Source organism: Zonotrichia leucophrys, chromosome 5 (assembly GCF_028769735.1).
Source record: "Zonotrichia leucophrys gambelii isolate GWCS_2022_RI chromosome 5, RI_Zleu_2.0, whole genome shotgun sequence".
NCBI classification, from domain to species: Eukaryota; Metazoa; Chordata; class Aves; order Passeriformes; family Passerellidae; genus Zonotrichia; species Zonotrichia leucophrys.
The window spans coordinates 29,560,121-29,581,303 of record NC_088175.1 but is presented as its reverse complement, the minus strand read 5'-3'; the positions used below and the strand labels follow the sequence as shown (position 1 = coordinate 29,581,303).

The following is a 21,183-nucleotide window of genomic DNA, read 5'->3' as shown; positions in this document are numbered from 1 at the left end:
TTTGTGGAAGGAATCCAGAACTTTTGGTCAAAGTTCAATTCTACAAAAGGCACTTGCATACTCTCAAAAGAAAGATTTGAAGATGGGATGTTTTATATTCATTACTCCATAATTCCAAGAGCTATTCCATGTACATGTGGTAGGAATTACAGCATTCAGCATGGTGCAATAGCTTCAGAGCAATTCTACATAGTCAAGTGGATTGGGGGCAGGTGGGAAGCCACAGGAGACTTTGGGTTGCTTTTCCTTCTTCTGCCTCCTATCTTTTCAGAGAAAGAAAGGGCATCTTTCTAACAGCAGATGAACTTTCCAGTATGTAGCTGGCTATTTCAGCTGCAAATCAAATTTTCATCTCAGGCATGTTAACACTTCCATTTACTGTCTGATGCCATCCATGAACTTGAGAATAAATTTATCAGTTTACAACAGCTTCACATCTCGAAGTTCAATAGCCATTACGGTCAACAGCCACCTAGCTTTCTCAAAAATGGGTTAAATTCTTTAACAAAGACTTTCTATAAGCCAACAAAAAATGCATTTGTCAAGTTCTCAGTTTGGAAGTGTACTGGTTAAGCTAGCAGTTATACTCATTTTCTGAGATAAATATTTAACTTAATGTTATCTTCTAGTAAAAATCACTTGAGTCACAAAAGGAAAAGTATATGGTTAACAGATTGAACTGATTTTTTTGGTAGTGCATACTAAATAACCTTTTAAAATTAAAATAAAATATTGGATTGCAGTAAGACAAGAATCATCACTCTTGACTGGCCTTCACACACACCAGATGTTGGATGCTCTTCTTGCAGCTGGCTCAAAGTTCACAAGCGACATGTCGCAGCCCCCTGTCTCGTAGAGCGTAGAACTGAACTTACCTATTAAAGAAAAGATCAAAAGCAGGTCAAAATTTCCTCACGTTTCACCCCCTTGGCAGCAGTTTCTACTCATTAACTTATTATAGAGATCAATTCAGACATCTGAATTTACATCAGTGTCAGAATACAAAATGTGATTACTCATGAATGTGCCAACCAGGGCAGACATTAGCTACACAGCTGCCTTTCGTACCATTTAACATAACATATACACTGTAACTGCAGTACTGAATTAAAGAGTTTGTATTTACAAGATGCCATCATTAACACAACAGAAGGACAGTATAAGTCTCTTTTTCCTCCTAGAGACTAACCACATGAAAAATTTGCAGTGACCAGTTTCTTCAGTCCTTCCCACTCCCAAGAGAACCATCAGTACATCATTCACTATCAGCATCCAAGAACATTTAGCTACAGCAGTAATAACACAAGTATCCTGAATAAAATTCTTTTGAAACATCCATGTCTATTTGAAAAGAAACACAGAGACTGAAAGAAGTGGCCAAAGAGGCTTCATAACTTAACTTAGGAAACTCAAAAAAGGAATGTGCAGAAATTTATTCTACAAGCTAATGTAAGAAGAAAGGACCGCAAACTAACTTCTTAGGTAAACCATTTGGACTTCTCAAATGCTTAATTTTAAAAAGATTGTAACTCAAATGATAAATTACTTTACTCAAATCTGTTTTCACAGCACCCACCTCCCAACACTAGCCTGATCAGAGAGATAAGCATTGTAAATTTGCCCTGAAGGCCAGGTTCAATATATTTCAGCTCTGAATCCATGGAACCTGATTTTGAAACTGATCTCATATGAAATACCTGCCAATTTCTCCAAATCTTCTAGATTAAAACCCTTAAATCATGATGCAAAACATGCAATATTCCAATATCAGCTTATATAAACAAAAGAAAAAAATCCCACTTGGGAGTGTGTGAAGAAAAACTGTATGCACCTCTCAGCTGTATGTCTTGTAGCTTTTCCTTCTGCTGATACAAGATATCAAGCAGTCCCCAGAAACAGCTAACAAAATCAGAGCTTCCAATCTTTCCCATTTCTGTGAGAGCACAACCTGCTAATATCATGGATTTTGAACGGTTTTTTAACAAAATATAATCCTGCAGCAGCTTCTCTTCAGACACACAGACATTTGATTCAGAATTTGATTCTTATCAGGTTAAATCCCTCAAGCTAGATGCTTAAAACCAGTGAAACAAAGAAAAAGAACTGGTATATTGCAAACATCTTCATAAAGCTTTCTACCCTCAGAAGGAGCACTTCAGACCAACAGGGAAATAGCACAGCTGTGCTCAGAGCCACCATTGTGACAGACAGTTCCGTACATAGCTCAGGAGGCACAAACAGCATGCACGACAGCTCTCTCCCGATATTCAATTACATCTGCCACAGGCCTAAGTACAAAGCTCACTTGTTAGGGCTTTCTCCTCATTGCATAAGATTTTAATGAAGTGCTTTAGCTGATTATCTTTTGGTTTTCAATGCAGTGTGTAGTACACAGTTACTATTGAAGCTTAAAATTTAAACTAGTAGATAACATGGGTAATCTTCCCACAACTAATAAAAACCCTTGGTTACAAAGGTATATTTATTAACTCTGTCAATAAAAAAGTTTCAGGAGCAAACATGGAGATACTGGACAATACAAATACACCTCAGGTTCTACTCAGGACAAAAATGTGCATTAATTATTATAGGAAAATCGGGGCATGCAGTCCTTAAAAAAATGGAAGTTTGGGTTAAATTCTTCATAGTTTAGCATTACTGAATAGAGATCGGGGAAATTAAACTTTTTAACTTTTAACTTAATGAAATTCTAGTCAAAGAAGTTAGAATATACTACTTGTACATACAACTTCCCCTTCCCTCGGACTGAGGAAAACACATCAGGTATTTATTTCAGCAGAAGTTTACTGAACTATTACACTTTTTCATATCTACAGTTCCCTGTCACCCAACTTATCTGTGAATCTACCAAAATTTGCAGCATTTCTATTGCTGCTGTAAGCATTGCACTGCTGCAGTGGGATATAACAAAACTGATTTACAAAGGTTGCAAACAGAACACTTAATTCCCATTGCTTATACACAAACTACAAAATGGACTCAGGATATGTCATGCTTGCAATACATCCACCTATTTAAAGAGGTTTCCATTGAAAGTTAGCTCCCTGGCAAGCACAGCTTCTCATTAATACAAAATTTTTCTGCCCCTTTTTTTTTGTTTTTCTTTTTCTGCTTTTGATTTGCTTTGGTTTTGTTGTTGTCATTCTGCTGGGATTTTTTGGTTGGTTGGTTTAAATAAAAGATTTTTCAGAAAAGCCTCAACTCATCTCAGTAGAAAACTTGACAGGGACTGTTCATTGCTATTGGTGACACAAACTCCAAAGTCTAATTGGAGATAATAAAATAGGCTCCAAAATCCTTAATTTTTAAACTCTGAGACAGGAACAGCTTCCTCACAGTACACAAATTCTAATGAAGAATTTCAATACTCAAGATTCAATACATATGGACATACCTAGCATTTTTATTTACTCTAGTGACTCTTTCCCATTCCTGTCTCCCAAACAGCATTCTCCATGGGATACTTGGAACAGCACCACATTGAATAAGCTTAAGAACATATTTTTTCTCTCTAAAGCCTGTAGCTTTATTAAGCTGTGAACAAATGGGAAGCTCCAAAGATAATGTTGCAAACCAAGAAACATGATCAATAGCATGTCTGCCTGCTTAACATAAATGTCTAACTTCTCTGCACACAAACACACACACAAAAAAAAGAGACCTGTAATTCTTAACAAATTAAAGTCACCCAAAAATATTCTATTTCGACCAGGTTACAATAACAAACCAAGACACTGTGATACTCAAGCACACAAATCCAAAATACATCTTCATTGTGACATGGAGAGAAGATAAATGTGTGTTCTTTGAAGCAAGTTTCCTTGTTCCAAAAGACCAAAATATCTCATCACCACATCTAGAGACAACCATGTAACAGTTCACACTGCACAAACTCATATTCCCACAGTTCTGGGCATCAACAGAAAACAGCAACAGGCTAATGAGCTTGCACAGACAAAACCTAGAAGACTTAAGTGGCTCAGGATTTAACTAAAATGTTGCTCTGATGGCTTCCTCAGCTAAGTTATCTCCAGCATGCTTGCGAATTTTACATCCAATATATACTACATTTTTTTAAACTGCTCAGACTAGTTCACATGCAAATGCTTACTGACATGATGAAATTACATCATCATTAGATCAAGATATATTTGTCTACTGCTTCAGTCAGTATTTTTAAAATCTTAGTTAGCAAAAGCAAAATCATCAGAATTTGACTTCTTGGTAGACTGCTAAGAGCTTTATTTCCAAAGGTCAAAATTGTACCATTAGCTATGGTCTGAAGGTGCCCATGTTTTCAGTTAGAACACTTCAAAGTAGGTAATTTTTTGTTTCTATATGAAGTTTGTCAAAAGAGTAACTTACCTATTACCCCAAATTCCAGACTACAACATGAATATTTCCCATCGGAATATGGGAAGTATATATGTATTTTCCATATGGACCTTTGAACATGCTCCCACATCCATCCCAAATAAATCACATCTATTGAATTATCAAAAGGTACTGAGTGACTGCTTCTATATTGGTTTTAATCTAATAAGTAACCAGTGTATATGTCTATCTTTACATGGAAATTTTCATGTTCAAAACCATTCAATTGCCTTCATAAATTATTTAAATCTGAAAGATTATTGCTTGTTGTATAAACGAAACAACCAGTGATACCACCATAATTGTCTTGTAAAGCTCTAGATGAGCAGTTCTCTTTAAGCACAAAAGCAATTTTAAAAAATCATCTAGCTAAGGAGAAGAGTCTGTTATTTCACCCCAGCTTCAGACACTGGGCATCTGTTCTACTAACTCAGTACTTGGATTCTTAACTACTTGACAAAACCTAATTTTAATTTAATCAATCTTCACTGCAAGGGCTGAAAAATCCCACCTACCTGTCTAAACAATCAGCTATCAGAACAAAAAGAATCAGCACTGCCACACTCTGCTCTGAAAGCTGTCATTCACTTAAGTCACGGCACATGTTTTGTTGCTTTTGAGATTTGAATTACATTAATTCTGCCTATAATCATGGCATTTAGTTTGCCACCATTCCTTTCCATCCTGCATTCCTTCTATGATTTACTTCATGTTTACCACTCCACATCAAGATCCTTTTCCATCCTTTCAAGTTCCTTTCCCCCTCAAGCTTCCAACAGTATAACTGATAAAAATCTTCCTTCTTTGAACCTGAAAGACTGAAGATAATGCCTCAAAGCATCTCTTGCCTTACTCTCAAGGCAGTGCCCAGTTAAAGATAACTGTATCATCACCAGACTGGGTGTGGGTCAGGTATAATATAGTGAGGCTCATACTTGGTAAAATTAGCCACCAGAATCAAATTATCAGACAAGAAACTTTAAAGTAAACAAAACCAAAAATTTTGTGTCTTGTTAAGTGCTGCATCTTGACATCAATGTGAATAGAAAAAATGTAGAAATAGATAGTGCACTGGTAAAGGAAAACATGAGCCCTATACGTGAGGGCTTTTACAGTAAATGAATACATGCCCTGTTTGCTTTTCCAAGAGGATTTGAATTAAGAAACTATTCTATGCACTGTACAGTGATATATAACCCCACCTATGTTTGTCACTGATATTTCCAGTTGGAGTAAACCAGGATTTGTTTCCAGGTATTTCCCCAGCCACTATGGGCAGTCACAACGATTTTCACAGCAACAAAGAACTGGTCATTGCTCCTTCTTCGCTTTTATTTTTGTTCTGATGCTGATCATGGGAAAATCGAACTACAACCTTCTCCCAACCCAAACCACAGACTAACTACAGAGTCATCTTTCACTGTATTTTTTCAAGGTATTTTGGGATAACATAGCAAAACCAAGAGCCTTAGACTCAGCGGGAAGAGAAAAATAGTATTACTTCATCCCTGACTTGAGGGTTAAAAAAAAAAAACCAACAACCCAACAAAAGCCCCCAAACAAACTAACCACATACCACTTATAAGGAAAGATACTTTCTTGTCAGGCCTGATAAAGGGATCACAAACACGAAAGCTTGCACCACTCTGCCACTATTTTACTCTTAACAAAAGATAGTACCTGTTCCACAAAACCTGCTACACAAACTAGAAAATTTTATTTTCCTAAAATAACACAAGAAGATCCTGCCTATAATAGCTCCTTTCTCTCAAAGGATTCTAAACTAGATGCTCAGAGTCTCAAAACAGGAAACAAATCCCTGTTATACATCAGATTCCTATCTAGCAGATCCCAGAAGTTTTGTGCCTCACAAAGAGAATGTGATGTCCCATATAAGCAAAGTACAGGTAAAGTTTCAGAAGAATTGAATCTCATTAATTTCTGAAGACTCCAAGGCACAAAAAATACAACAAATATGCCTTTTTACAGAGCCTAAATGCCACGCTGAATTTTATATATGATCTACTTTGATTTCTGAAAGAGCAAATAATACAAATCTCCTAAATAACATAGACCTAGATTGCATATTAAATGACAAATTCTACAGAACTCAACTGTATTGTTTTGGGTAAGAGGAACCAAATCCTTCAAATAAATAATGGTGGCCTCAAGAATACAGCTCAACATTACACTTGGACAGAAATAACCAGTATAACAATTTCAGAGTTATATTTCAAATATGAAATAAGAGTCCAAATTAAATTAAAAAATGGGCTTCATGTAACAAGCTTTCATAGCTGAGAGACACAAGCACTGAGACTGAAACAATAACACTTCTATCTAAAAAACAGTAAAACAACAGAATCTTCACCAAAAATTATTAGATAACTAGATCATGTGTATTTATTACATTTGTAGTTAAGTCTTATCAAACATCTCAGAGTAGGTAAAGGTGGCTTTCAGTTTTGCTTATATTCCATTTTTCCTGCACTAGATCATGCAGAAGAATGAAGACTCAGTCAAACTCACATTTTAAGGGTTACCACAGACTCTCAATTCATGGAGTCTTCCCCTCTAGTGGGGCAAGAGACAACTCACTTATCTTTTAGTCCTGGATTACACAAAGGTCTGAAACACACGTTTGGTCAGTGTTCTGATCAAACCTGTACTTTTAGGGTATTAGAACTGACAGTTGCTCAAAATTCCATCACTAATAATTGTCAGTGCCCAAGATGCCCATTTTAATAATTCAAAGAAGAGTTAGGTATTAATGATGAAGTCATAAGTAATTCTGGCCATTTATAGATAGGTGCAAAGATCCCTGCCAGGAATTTTTCCAAACTGGCCCCTGCACTATCTGGCAGATCAGTCATTTATTAAGGCTGTCTTAACTTCTTCCTAGCAATTTTATTAGCTGTACAGAAGTTAATTAAGAAGTCAATAATCAAGAATACCACATAAAATGGACCATGAAGAACTAAGAAGACACTATAAAGCTTCATAAAATGATGACATTTGATATACAAAAGAGTCCAGATTTACTTCCAATACCAAGCTCCTAAATTAAGGTGTACATTCAAAACAAAGCATTCATTTACATAAGTATTTCTTTTTTTGAACAGCAGCTAAACATCTTATCTAAAAAAGGTAAGATCAAGAATTCTTGGGAGCAATAACAAGTTGGTTTTTTTCAGGAACCAGAAGATCCCCAAAGTCACCATCTCTGCTCAACTGCCTGCAGGACCATAGGAAAGATTTATTACTTGTGTAACATTGTTCAAATCAAGAAAGCTCTCACACCATCATTACTTGTATCTATGACTCCTTATTTCTTATCCCACATTTGTTAGAGAAACTGCCTGGAAAGGTGATTGAGCAATATAGCTCAATATAGCTCAATGAAGCAAAATAGCTCTTAGTTCCTCCTAGAAACACACCTATAAGATTCAGAAACAATACTCAGATTAGCTGGTTTTCAGCGCATTATTACCAATAAATCTGCTGTATTAACACTTCCATGTCACCAAGTTACATAAGGCCTGCATACCAAGTTCATCGTGCAAACTGCTACCGCCTACAGCAGATGCAGTGGCATGTGATGCTTCTAAGTGGACACTCCCATTTCTCACCAGCAAGGAGGCGCTAGCGCCGGGCACAGCTGCCTGGGAAGGGGGGCAGGACTGCACTCTGACCTGGGAGCAGCACTGCTGGCCTTGCTGACCATCTTGAAGGCTACGAGAAAACACGCATTGGGGACACATTACCAGGAAGAAGTGCAAAAGAGCCAGAAGTGAAGCAAAACAAGATGTTTCAGTTTAAAGAGGAAAACTTCTTTTTAAATAGTAGCATTAAGCAGTCAACAGTTAGGATTAAAATAACGCCTACATTCTGTGTAACAGAGTAATCAGGCCCTAGCTGAGGCAGTAATCTAGAGATAGTGCTCCTGTCAACTTCTTAGAAGTAGTATTGCTTTCTGAGATTTCCCCAAGTTACCAAAGAGGTATATTCTTCTGTGTCTTAATTTGTGGGTGCAAAAGCAAACTACTGCCAGTTAGTTTAACTACAGGCTAACCTGAGGTATCACCTATATTTACTACTGACTATTCCAGTCTTCTCACAGTCATTTTTTGCTTATTCAAGTATGACCTGATCAGTTGTTTAGGGCTTTTTTCTTAGTCATATTACCTTTCTTATTAATTCACACTAACTAGAAAATGTCTTTAAGCTTTGTTAATAGCCACAGGATAACACAGATCTTGTAAATAACTGAAGTAATATGTTTGGATTCAGAATTATTTTGAACATATTAAGACTCTGTATATAAAGTTATTAATTGGCAAAACTAAAGTTGATTTTGAAGTTATTTTGAAGTTACAGCAAAAGCTTTATTACTCACCAAAACAAAGGTTTTAAAAGTCAACTTGGCTTTCAGAGAAATTTGTACATTCCTCATAGCCATGATCAGACAATGTTTAAAAATGTTAATTCTCCTCTTCACAGACTTCAATTGCAAAATTAACTTTATAAAACAATTGACAAAAGTCAGATTGTTTTAATAGCTTGTATAATATCAGGTATGAAAGTGTCAGAGTACATTATGTTTACAGTTGATACCACACCATCTTTGCAAAAGCACTGGTTTTATTATCCTTCATTTTGTGGATTTAAAGAAGTTACATTAGCTGAGGCATTATCTCAGATTTTGTATTTTAAAGACTGGAAAACAGCTTAAACACTCTCTTTTGAAAAACATATATTATCACCTGTTGGTTTTAGCACTATTTACAGCATGATGCTAGAGTTGGCAAATGAGGCAACTAAAAAAAACAAGCTCTTACTAAGAGTTGAAGGGTTATATCTGATGTACTTGCTTTTAACAGTATTTTCTACATCATCTACTTTTCAGTTCTTTTGTTAGAGCATCACTGGAAAACAAAATATGGATATAAGAATAGGTGTTAAGAAAAGCTCATGCAAAATAATGCAGACATGCACACAGCTCAGGAAGAACTGCAACTCATTATTTACTGTGTTCTAACATTTCAACCTAAAATTTAAATTCAGTGTTTTGCTGCAGTACACAAGGCTTTCAGTGAGCTGTGCTGCAACAGAAGCCCTAAGGAAGTTCACGGATGTGCCAACTTTCACTGCCTTCCTTAAGCAACACCAAACTGATGCTAAGCAACACTGCTTTCCCATAAACAGCAGGTACACATCTCATGAGATATGTACACAACTGCCCTTTGAATAGTTATCCACATCTGTCACAATTAAAAAATCCCATCAAAGTATCGATGTCAACCAACTGCAAAAGCAAAACTGCTTATTCTCTCCCTGATTATTACAAGAGTAAAATTCTGCTTCATACAGTCACTTACACATGCATACACCATTGACATGGGACACCAATGAACACTTATTTTTGAAGTGCCCAAAACACTACTGACATTTAGACAGGACAAAAGCAGTGGTGGATGGTGTTTTATGGTGCATTTAGGCTTTGTTTTTTTAGGTTACTAGGCAAAATAATCTTGTGTCTAATTTAGTACCCAACCAACAGAATTTACTAGACCAGGTTTAACTTGTCTACCGTTGCCAAAGACACGCATACATAATGCCATTGTCTCTTTTACTAAATATTTCACAGAGGAAGTGAAAAGTAATGGCAGTCATGGACAGGAAATTAAAAAAGAAATCAGGTTTAACTCAACAGGTCCTAGGAAACATTCCCCCAACATCCAATTTTATGACAGAGTAAGAAGATTAAAGTTCTGCTGGCAAGAATAAGCAACACATAACATCAGGGAAACAAAAGATTAGTAAATCTAATACTCATATAAGTTTAATATCTGAAGTTATGGATTAGCAGTATCAGAAACTAGACTGGGGCAGCTCACCAACAGCATACAGGTGTGATGTCACTACAATTGCAGCGACATTTTGAAGACTTCTAAGTGGTAACTGCCTAAAAATGTCTCTATATTTCTTCACATTTGCTCCTTAGGGGTGATGTAATTAAATATTTCTTACGGGTTTCCTCTTTCCAGTAACACAGAATTTACTAAAATTAAGCTACCCATGTAAAGGAAAGGGTATTTTTAGACTGTTCACCTAGAAATTAGAACATTAATACTTTTTTTTTTTCAGATACATTGCACAGTTGACAGCTCAAATGGAATTTGTGTCAAACAAATATAAAAGCACTTTGGTGTTTGGTTAGCAATTTAACTCCACTCCAAGTGACAGTCATTTAGCATCATGAAAAGTACTTTGAGTAAATTACCCTCAATAAGTATTCAATTCTGACTATGTTTATATTATAAAGCATTTTTGATAATGTATGTCATTATGTTAGAGAAAGTACAGTGAGCAGTGTTGGGTGGCTTTTAATTTAAAATAGAACAAATTTAGATAATGAAGAAGCCTAGAGGAAATACAAGGCTAGAACGTTTAATCTGCTTTTTTACCCTTGAACATCTTGTCCGATTAAAGAGATACTCCCACTTCACAACGTGAAATTCATGATTCACAAAGTTCACAAAGTTACTTCACAGTCTCCCACTGAAGTCAAGCTTAAGCCATGGGAACCTTAATGACTGCACTAGCATGTGGAAATAAGGCCGCTGTCAACCACAGTTTAAAACAGTCTTTTCCTTAGTCTATACCTACAAGAAAGAAAACATTGTTTTCTAACTAATACACAGTTAAGGAGCTTTCATTAGTCTGCACGGCCTCTTATGCTGCAATACACAAAGCTGCACTACCCTCCTTTAAAAAAAAAAAAAAGGAAAACAAACTCAGAGGCAAGTGAAAGCAATCAGATAAGGCAAAAGTGATCCGAAAGAAGACAAAGTTTTATCATCCTTCACTATGAAGTAAATCACTAGCTTGAAGTTGAACACCCTACATTCAGCAAGACCAAAAGCCTAACAAAGAAAAATCTAAAATCATATGATTACTACTTCATATTGCACTAGCCACTAAAACCACAGCTAACTAGTTTCAGTCCTTGATATGACAGAAGTCAATCCTTCATCCATTAGACTTTTAGGTACCATTCTTACACTCCCCCTGCCTAAGAAAAATTTGCAAAAGTAGTCCTCAAATATTTTAGTGGCGTGACAAAGATGGCACAATTCCTCTGTCACCCTCTATTGTAAGGTACTTTCTTTTTATTTGTTCCATTTCTACAGGTTTTCCTAGTACATAAATATTCTCAAAACACAACAGTTTAGCATACGAAGGAAGATCATTAAGAATATATAAAATACACAATTACTCCTACATATTTATCATGTAACTAAAGGAAGAATTACTTTAATACTTATAGGGGACTGTTCCTTCTTCTATAGGCCACGTTCTCCTCACCAGATTCTCCAATTCCATAAGCAACCAAGAAATTGAAAGACTTAAAATACATGTTTAAAAACTTATTGTGGCTGCTGTTTCTACTGTTCAGGCTGACTGATCAAACAGAGCTGCTGTATGCAACAAATCACTAGGCTCAGCCTTGTAAACACAGGGGCCAGTAAAGGCTGGGGGACTCCTCAGACACATGTACACAGTACATTTTAAACACTGCTAAGGCACGCAAAGTGCCACACAATTAGATTTCACACTAAGCAATACTGGGCATTCTATTCACTTCAATACTCCTCTTTTGCTGCAAAAAGATGCAAGATCTTCATAAAAGTTTACCTGTATTTTAGATTTGGAGTCTCTTTTGGAGTATGTATTTAGCTCTTTATAAAAGTTCTGTCATTTTGCGTATCTCTCACAATCTACAAACGTGAAAAGTGATCACAGTACTAGTCCCTAATGCCTACATTATTCAAGAGATGAAAACCAAAATGGGGAGTGCTGATACTATTTTCTTGGGTTTCTCTTCTTGATTCAAAGTACAAGTTTTCTAAAAGTTTCAAAAGTTTTTTGATTAAAACCACTGAGGCTAAGTTTGTTAGCATTAGTTAATTTTTATATCAATCTGAAAACAGCTATAACATGTTAGAGACTGACTATCCTGACCATTTTTAAAATAGTGCCACATACACATGCACAATTCAACAAGCCCACAGTGACATGCAGTGACAGCTCAAGGAGGTTATGGTGGGGAAGGAAGTAAAAAGTGCTTTTCTGGCAACACTGGTGGGTGTGGGGAAGTGGTCTGCTGCATGCATGCTAAATATGGTGGAACATTTAGATACCCTACCTGAGGGGTGATCCGATGAGCAATGTAGGAGGGGTAGGGTTACTCCCTGCATTGTGCCGGCGTCGTACTGCCTGACGCCTAAATGTGCTGCGTTCACGGCGAAATGTGACAGTCTCCTCGCTGGCTTGTGCTGCTGCATCAAGACAGACTTTAGGTCAAATACGAACCCATCCTAGGTACGTCAACAGCAACTTAAGACTCCTTTCTTCCCTCTGACCCTCCCCAAGTTAACGAACTTGACTCACAACAACACAAGTAGCTTATGTCCTAACTGTTCAAACAAGCTGCCTTGAGACAGGATCACAACACACAGTTATTAGCAAAGACCTGGGGGGTTGGGGGAGTGTTCCTGAATATACAGCTTATGTTTTTTTAAACCCCAGATCCAAACAGCTAGGTTGCAAAAGAGGTTGGATATCCCAGATCTTTGCCGTTCATGCATGGCAGGAAGAGATGCCAGATCTCCCCATTTATCTCACTGAACAGATCATTAAAGGAGAAGCCTGAAGAACTACCTAGCAAAGTTGTCTACCACTTCTCACCATAATCTTCCCAATGTTTCAACTTCTGCCAAATAGGCAGGGTTGAGATCAACCTCATCACAACTCTTCCAGGGGACAAAATGAGTACCTTTTTTTTCTCATAAGCATCAAGGGATACATGTTGCTCCTTCTGTGCTCATTACAATATAAATTACAGAGGCAGGAGGTTGAGAATAAGTAAGAGAATAACTTATTTTTAAGGACTAATGGTTTTGTTATTTCAGGTCCCCAAACAAAAGGTTTGGTTCAAATTTATAAAGCAACATTGTAAGAAACAGTTTGTATGTACTCAAGGGATTAAAATATTTATCCACATGTTATCCCCCAGAAAACACCTGTGCTCCTTAAGCTCTACAATCTGAACAATTTCAGATTTGGACTGCTTCATGGTGTGTCTACAATCTGAGAAGTCTTCCTCCTGAGCCAAGGAAGCTCCTAGTCAATTTGAATGCAGAGCACTAAAGAGCTCAAATGAATGGGCAGCAGAGAAAATAGGGTTTGGCAGGCAAGTGGAAGAGAAAAAAAAAAATTGACATGATGTCAGTGCAAGAAGAAAATGACAATCTTGACAGGGAAGTCACAACTTGGTGGCCAAGAAGCCTGTTACTAGAGTTAGAAAACCAAGAATGTGTCAAACAAAGAAAAAACAAACACCACCTCTCCCCCCTATGAAAAAAACCCAAAAAACCCCACAGAGCAATGGCAGGAATACTACAGGCAGAGCAGCCCGTATGCACTTGAGCACACTTCAAGTTACAACACTACTGCCATTAAGCTTTCAACACTTACCAGCAAAGACTCTAATGCTGGTCTACAGGGAACAACAACCTATAGCAACCTACTACTGCTGTGTGTTACTGCCATAGCTCAAGTAATAAAGGCTGAAACAAGAGTTTAATTCACACACGAACCCCAGGTAATCAAATGAATTCTCTGTCTGAAACTTCAATTTATAGCTTGCTTTAAAACAAAAGAAGCTACATAAAGAGATTTACTTTAACACCAACATTCAACGCTTTCTGTACTTTCAGAAAAAACAGGGGTTTGCTCATTCTCTCCTCATTCCTCCACAAGTGTTTTTACAATTCTAAGCATCAATAGTTCATACTACCTCTTTAGGGTATTTCAGCAAGAAGTTTCTTGTGTAGTTCAATACACAGCTTTATTTTAATACACTGCCTAATTTCTTTAAGCATTTCTTTGCAGCTCTCACACTTGAAGTACAAAGCAAGTAAACCACACTAAACAAGACAGACTGAATCCTCACACACAAGGTCAAAACCACCCATTAATTTTGTATTACAATTTATACAGCTCATTTTTTCTAGGATACACATCAACATAAAAAATTCATATTTACAACATAGTTTCCACTGAGTTCAGATGCAAAAGCAATTCTGGTAATCAGACCACAGTTAAGCACCACAAAATAAGGGAACAGTGACTACTCTTAACTGAAATGTAAATATGTGAATTGCCATTAAGATGGTAAACATCAGCATCGTATCTTAATTACTACTTGTAACTACTTAGCAAAAGCAGCATTCAAGTGCAATTCTTTAAGGTAGCACACTTAACACTGACAGATATCTGTCAGCATTCTGCAATAGCTGAAACAGAGATTATGAAAACACGATAGGTCCTCCCTATATAGCTCCAATTTAACACTAAAGCAAGTCTCAAGAACTAAGTGAGGCAGTGTCCAGTGAGAAAACCAGCTATACAAACACGCTTGAAGATAAGAATAAAAGAAAATTAAAAAAAACCCCTAATATATAGTAGGGGATTCAATTCCAAGTTGCAGAGGCAAACAGCTTTGGCATTTTCTAACCATTTATTGTTTCATTTTAGGTTTTAAAAGTCAAAGTAGATTTTGGTGTAGCTTTCTACCTGTTTTACCACGAGATTCTTGATTTATCATCTTGAAACTTCTGTTCAATGCACATATTTTATACACATTCTTCCTGAATGCAGGTGGTGCCATTCAGGGTCACTACACAAGTTTACAAGTTCTTTTGAAAAGACTGCAGGGCTGTTCAGACCAACAAGCTCAAGTCTGCTAACATTACACAACACTGCAAGAAGCTGCATGTAGAAAACATGACCAAAGAAGTTTAAAAAAAAGGCTAGCTGAGCAGAAAGGATTAGTATAAAGTGTAGAAAGCTAAACTGCTCAAAGTTTGCTTTTGGTTGAAAAGGAAAACCAGAGGGGCTGTGGTTTGGTTTTGTTTATTGTATTGGCCCCCCAGGTTTGCTCAGTTTTCCCCAAGACTTTTCAGTCAGCTTTTGGTTTTAATATAATTTCACAGAAGACATACAATTAAAAATGTAAACATACCATTATGGAAAGCTCTTTATGTTAATTTGTATTATTTGTGTTTCTACTTGCCTTTAATGAGAAGGAGGAGGGCAACTGCTTGTGAGTTCACCAGTAGGAAGACAAAGTTCCTAACTTACCCTCTACCATGATATGAGAGGACTTCTATCACATTTCAACACAAATAAGCTTTAATATTTATGATGTCACATACACTTCTCTAATACTGTTTACAACTTATCCTAGACTCCAGTGTAATATCCAACATCTAGTAATGTACAAAATCTAGATGTAACAGGAAGAGATAACACAGGTAATACTTCTAAAGTTCATGCCTACTTCAGTTTAATCAGTAGAGGAAGACAAGTTTTTCAGCTTACAGAATGTTTGTTAAAAGGTGTTCTATGTTGTTTTATTCTATGTTTTTTATTCTGTGCTTCTATGCGGAATCACTGCACTTAATATCAAGAAATTCAAGCATTTCCTCTGCATGCTGTCATTTGAATATGAGTCCCCAGCACTATCTACCCTCAAGAACACAAAAATCATGTTTGAAGTTCAAGGTGCACAAATTAAAAATATAAATCTACACCCCAGAGATCAATCAAATAAGAAGTGGAGACCTAGTGACAACCTTGTAGCAAACTTAACCCCTCACATACCTATTTCCAAATATAATACAACTCTTTTCAAAGAAGAAATGATGACACTTGTATCTGATAATGAGTATCTGTTAGCATGCAGTTGCATTAAAATTAACTTGTTTAACACTTCTGACTGGAAACAGTTACAGGCTTAAAATGTCATGAGGATAAAATTTTGTCATCAGAAACTTGGAAAGATGCTTTTTATTGAACCTTTTTATGCTTACTTCTGCAGTTTTACTAAGTTTTAAACAGAACCTGAAGACTCAGTTTTATTCTACAACTGTCCAACTGCTGTATAAGACACCTAGCTGTAAGAAACAAAGTACAAATATTTTCCTTTGAACAGGAACATGTACATAAGAACAAGCCAAAATATTTGCAACACCTCCCTGCACCTACCTAACACTGCTTTTAGCCAAAATTCAGAAGAGAGAAGCCTAAGAAGCACAACATGAAAAAGCAGAACTGACATAATTTTATTGCATCAATAAGACCATTTTATTTTGCTACAAAAAATGCTAAACCCAGTGCCCTAGATAAAATTCTGAAATATAGAAAAAAATTTCATAAGAAGATTCCTGGAAAGATGTGGTATGAAACTAATACAAGGGTGAAGTATCCATGTGGAAAACCATAAAGTTCTTAGGACAAAAATTGCAATCATTCTAACTAGAAAGCCAGCAAGAAAAAAGCTACCACAGCAGAAAGTCTCCCTCGCTCTTTTCAGGAAAAAAAGGAAAAAAAACCCCACAGCTAAAAAACCCAACACCCCTTCCCCATCACTTAAAGCCTAGATGGTTTTGAACATTAGTCAGGTTAAGCATGGTTAAAGGTACACACAGAACCTGAGTGATGTTTGGACATGCCCTTTCTCACGCTATCAAATGAGAAACAGATCTATTTTCAATCACTAATTACTAAGCCTACATGTTCTCAGCAAGGGCTGGAATGAATAGTTTAAGGCTCATGTACTCACATAAGCAATGAAATCTGCAAATGCAAGTAAGCAATAAAATTCTTTGAAGACAGAACGTATTTTGCCAAACCCAACAGCTGAAATGCTGTTCTCCTCTATTGTGCATCTATATCTCAGGTTTGAAACCTGAGATGTACTTCACGTGCATTTATGGGTTAGCACTACTGTTCTCCTCATGGCTGAGGCATTTATAGTTTATCTTCACATGCCCTACCACTATATTAAAACCATACTCGAAAGATACCCAAGTAGAAAGAAGCAGTCTGTTCAGTCCATATCTTCAGTATGGAGTTGTTGATCACCATGTTATTATGCATCTTAATAAAACCTACAGCTGCAGGGATTACTTACACTTCTCTAATAAAAAAATCAAAATATTGGCTCAGAGTATTATAACTTACTGTGGATATTTAATGAAAAATATCACTAATGACTATTTCTGAAGAACAGAGATGTGTGCAGCACAGGAGAAACAATGAAGAACAGCGTGGTATCTCCAAGTTACAAACTTTTGCTAGAAAATAGTGCAGAAGAAAACAACACACAATTCGGGAAAGAAAGTAAAGCCCAGGACTTCAATTTTGTGGTTTCATTGATAAAAAAGAAAAAAAATAAGTCTGAAACTAGCCTGAAGATATATTTACAATTATGTCAAAACAGTCACTACAACAACTTGAAAAGCAAAACCCTATCAAGGAAGGAACAAAGCAGGACAATAAAATCATCTGGTTTGAATTCTGAACCAAACATTTTTACAGACCAGCTTGCCAGTAAAATTTTTATACTAAGGCCAAAGATAAAACTAGGAGTCTTACTTATCCTACTTCATTGAACTTCCTACTTGAATGATTCCACTTTTAAAACCACTGGGCTGCTCACATAGACCTCTTGAATATAATGCTGATGTACTTCAGGTCAAAAAACTAAAGGTAAACTCCATCTGACCCCCTGCCCAATGCAGACCCTATATCCCAGAGTTTGGGTATCAATACCTAGTATTATATTCATGTAGCAGACAAATGTTCATAATTGACATTAATCTTTATTAAAGTTTGTTCTGACTTTGTGTTTAGATTTATTCACCTAAAGGAAAAGATGCTGTACATCTTCAAAACACAGTGTTACCAGCATAAGTGGCATACGATGCTAGCACAATACACAGAAAGTCATGTTTGCATTCCATAGCCTTAACTAAAACTCCAAACATTAATTAGTGGCCAACTTCAATAAATGAATGAGTTTCATCTCACAGCTACATTTTGCAGCAATGTGAGCAATTCTATCACAACTGATAGATTTCTGATACTTTATCTAATTCCAAAAATTCCTATTCAACTCCCGTTTGAGATGAATACTTAGCAAATACATGAACAACACAGGTCAACAAAAGGGAACCACTCTTCCCAAATCAAGCAAAAGTCATCTAATGAAAGCCTATGTTTTTCCCATATCATCCATATGGGAAAAAACACAGGATTGAGTCTCCACAAAATGTACTAAAATTCTGCTTTACTAGGAAGTGGTTAACAATTAATAGATGCAAGATGCATTTCAAGTGTTATTTCATTGGTAAGTTCCAGAACTGCAGAAATTCTATAGTAGCCTCATATATAATTTCTAACACTGCCAGCATCTTTTAGTGCTTAAAGGTAGCAATCTGACCTCGACTGAGATGACAAGATATCCAACATCAGAGGAAATTCAGTAAAACTCACACACAAAAGCTGCGACAATACAGTAAAATGCTTCTATGATGAGAGCCCTTTCTACTGCTGATCTGCTTACCTGGGTCCAGTTACAGCACGGTTCTGCTGAATACACGAATAGAGACAGCCAACATACACACAACCTGATCACAGGAACTTTACACATTTTTCAGTTTCTATGATTTCTAAACTCCAGTTTCTGATGCAGGACTGTTTGGTTTAGTAGTTTGAGCATGAACTGGCAGACGCACAGAAAACAAGATCAGAAGCCCCATCTTCTGTAATTATATTCATTCTATCTGCAGGAAAATGTAGCAAAAACTAAAGGCATCAGAAGCATGGAACAGGTCTGCAAAACAGGCAAATCAATGACACAGACCATGTGCAACATCAGTATAGAAGGGAAAAGTCACATGTTGCCAGCAGCTGCCGTGACCATTGGCTGAGTAACAGAGAACTGCACTTTTTAACTGCAGGCAGACACACTAAGCATATATGTACAAACACAGACTGAAGAGGTGAACAGGTTTCCATACGTCATATGAAACACAAGACTAATCCAAATTCACAAAGCCCTGTTTTGCCTGTCTGTAGAGATGTACTGCAGACCTCAAAAGACAGAAAACAGTATGAGCTGTTACTTCAATATTGCTATGCAATGTACAGAAGGAAAAATGCATCACACTACATGCAGTTTTATTTACAAAAGGGTATGCATCTTAAGAACTTAAAGTAAATAAACCTTAAATTGCAGCAAGCTGTAAAACAGAGCAGCAACTTAAAGAGCACATCTTTTACAATTAATATAGAACTGGAGAGAACACTTGACTTTTCAGGCCAGCTCAAGTTTTACAAAACATCACTGTGTTACATACAGCATTATGGTGGTTCTTTAAATGGTTACAAACAGCAATCCAGAAACAGCACACATCTGACAGAAACCAGGCACAGCACAGTGCAAAGAGGGTATTTCCAGAATATCACCATACAGTGGAGCAACTGCAACTAACTCACGACTCATCAATTCACCAGCTACTTCTGGAGTCTGAACAGCTGAACAAGGATAACAACTACCATAAGACGTCTTCCTTTTTTTTATTATATATCCACCACACACACATAATTTCAGAATTTCCAGATGCTGTTTCTCTGCATTTTAATGAATTGCAATTTCTATTCAAATGCACATACTATCTCACAGCAAGTGAGTCATTCACCACTTCCTGGCATAATAATACAGAAATGAAAGTACTAAGTTGTACCTGCAGAAGTGAAATATGTACAAGTTTGTACAACATCCTGCTTAGTAGATTAGTAAAGACCATATCCATTAAGATACACATTTTAGCAGTTACATGAACAAGAATGTAGATCTAGTCTCTAAAGACTGAAAGATAAAATGATGTTATAATTATTGATTTAAATAATATTTGAAAAACAGAAACTGAATGCTGACTGGAAAAAAGGAGGTGGTACTAATATCAGTCTTTCAGTTATCCTGTGTGCATCTGTTAATTATTTGTTTCAGAAAGTTACCATAAGCAGTCACAGACATTTAAAAATATTTATATAAAATTATAAAGTAATCCTTCAGCAAGAGATTGGACCAGACTACTTAAAAAAATCACACCAAATCAATATCCCCTGATCTTATGAAAATCCAAACCAAGTTGATTCTGTAATTCACTTGTAACAAGTATATAAAATAATTTCTTAATTTTCTCAAAAAAAATGCTGTACATATATACACATGAGATGTACATATATTACACATGTATGTCTTTAAAAACCTCCCAAAAGATGAATACATCTCAGTAGTAAGAAATACTGGCTATAAAGCACTTTGATTCTAAACAAAAACATTAAAAACATAAAAACATTTTCTCTCATTAATATTAGTCATGGGTAAGCCTAAAGAAGAAGTCCACAATTAAAGATACAGATGTTACAAAACTTATATTACAAGCCACAAATTGTGGGGAAAACTATCCAACAAAGGCACACAAGAGAAAAACCAGTAAAGAAGGACACTATGAAAGAATTAGATTGATCATGAACAAATAAATGCAATGTAATTACTGCCTTGCTGCTAGACAAGGCTGAGTAAATGTTTAAGCAGTGCTAAAGAAAAATTTGTTCTGCTTTCAAAAAAAAAAAGGGGGGGGCAGAATGACATTAATTTCTTACAATCATAAAGCAAATACTTCCTTTTCTCTTAGGAAGAACAATAGGATGGAAGGTAGAAAGAAACAATATAAAGCTAGTATTATTAACCATATCACGTCAGCAGATGCAGAGAACTCAATTCCAGATTGCTTCTTAAAGACAGCCTGCAATCCATTGAGAAGTACAGCTTGGATATTTGCCATTTATTAAAAATACTAACAACCA

At 36.3% G+C, this 21,183-nt stretch overlaps 1 protein-coding gene across 9 annotated transcripts in view; it reads right to left on the bottom strand.

The window, feature by feature from the left end:
- PCNX1 (pecanex 1) overlaps positions 1 to 21,183 on the bottom strand; it is a 93,617-nt gene that overhangs the window by 44,989 nt on the left and 27,445 nt on the right. For 4 of the 9 annotated variants that reach the window (XM_064713722.1, XM_064713719.1, XM_064713721.1 and 1 more), the window contains exons 7-9: positions 12,605 to 12,737; positions 7,943 to 8,127; positions 785 to 875 (exon numbers count right to left, since the gene is read on the bottom strand). In XM_064713722.1, coding sequence (XP_064569792.1) covers positions 785 to 875; positions 7,943 to 8,127; positions 12,605 to 12,737 — 409 coding nt within the window. The remainder of the gene's footprint in view (positions 1 to 784; positions 876 to 7,942; positions 8,128 to 12,604; positions 12,738 to 21,183) is intronic. The other 5 variants (XM_064713723.1, XM_064713724.1, XM_064713725.1 and 2 more) reach the window with 3 other exon arrangements.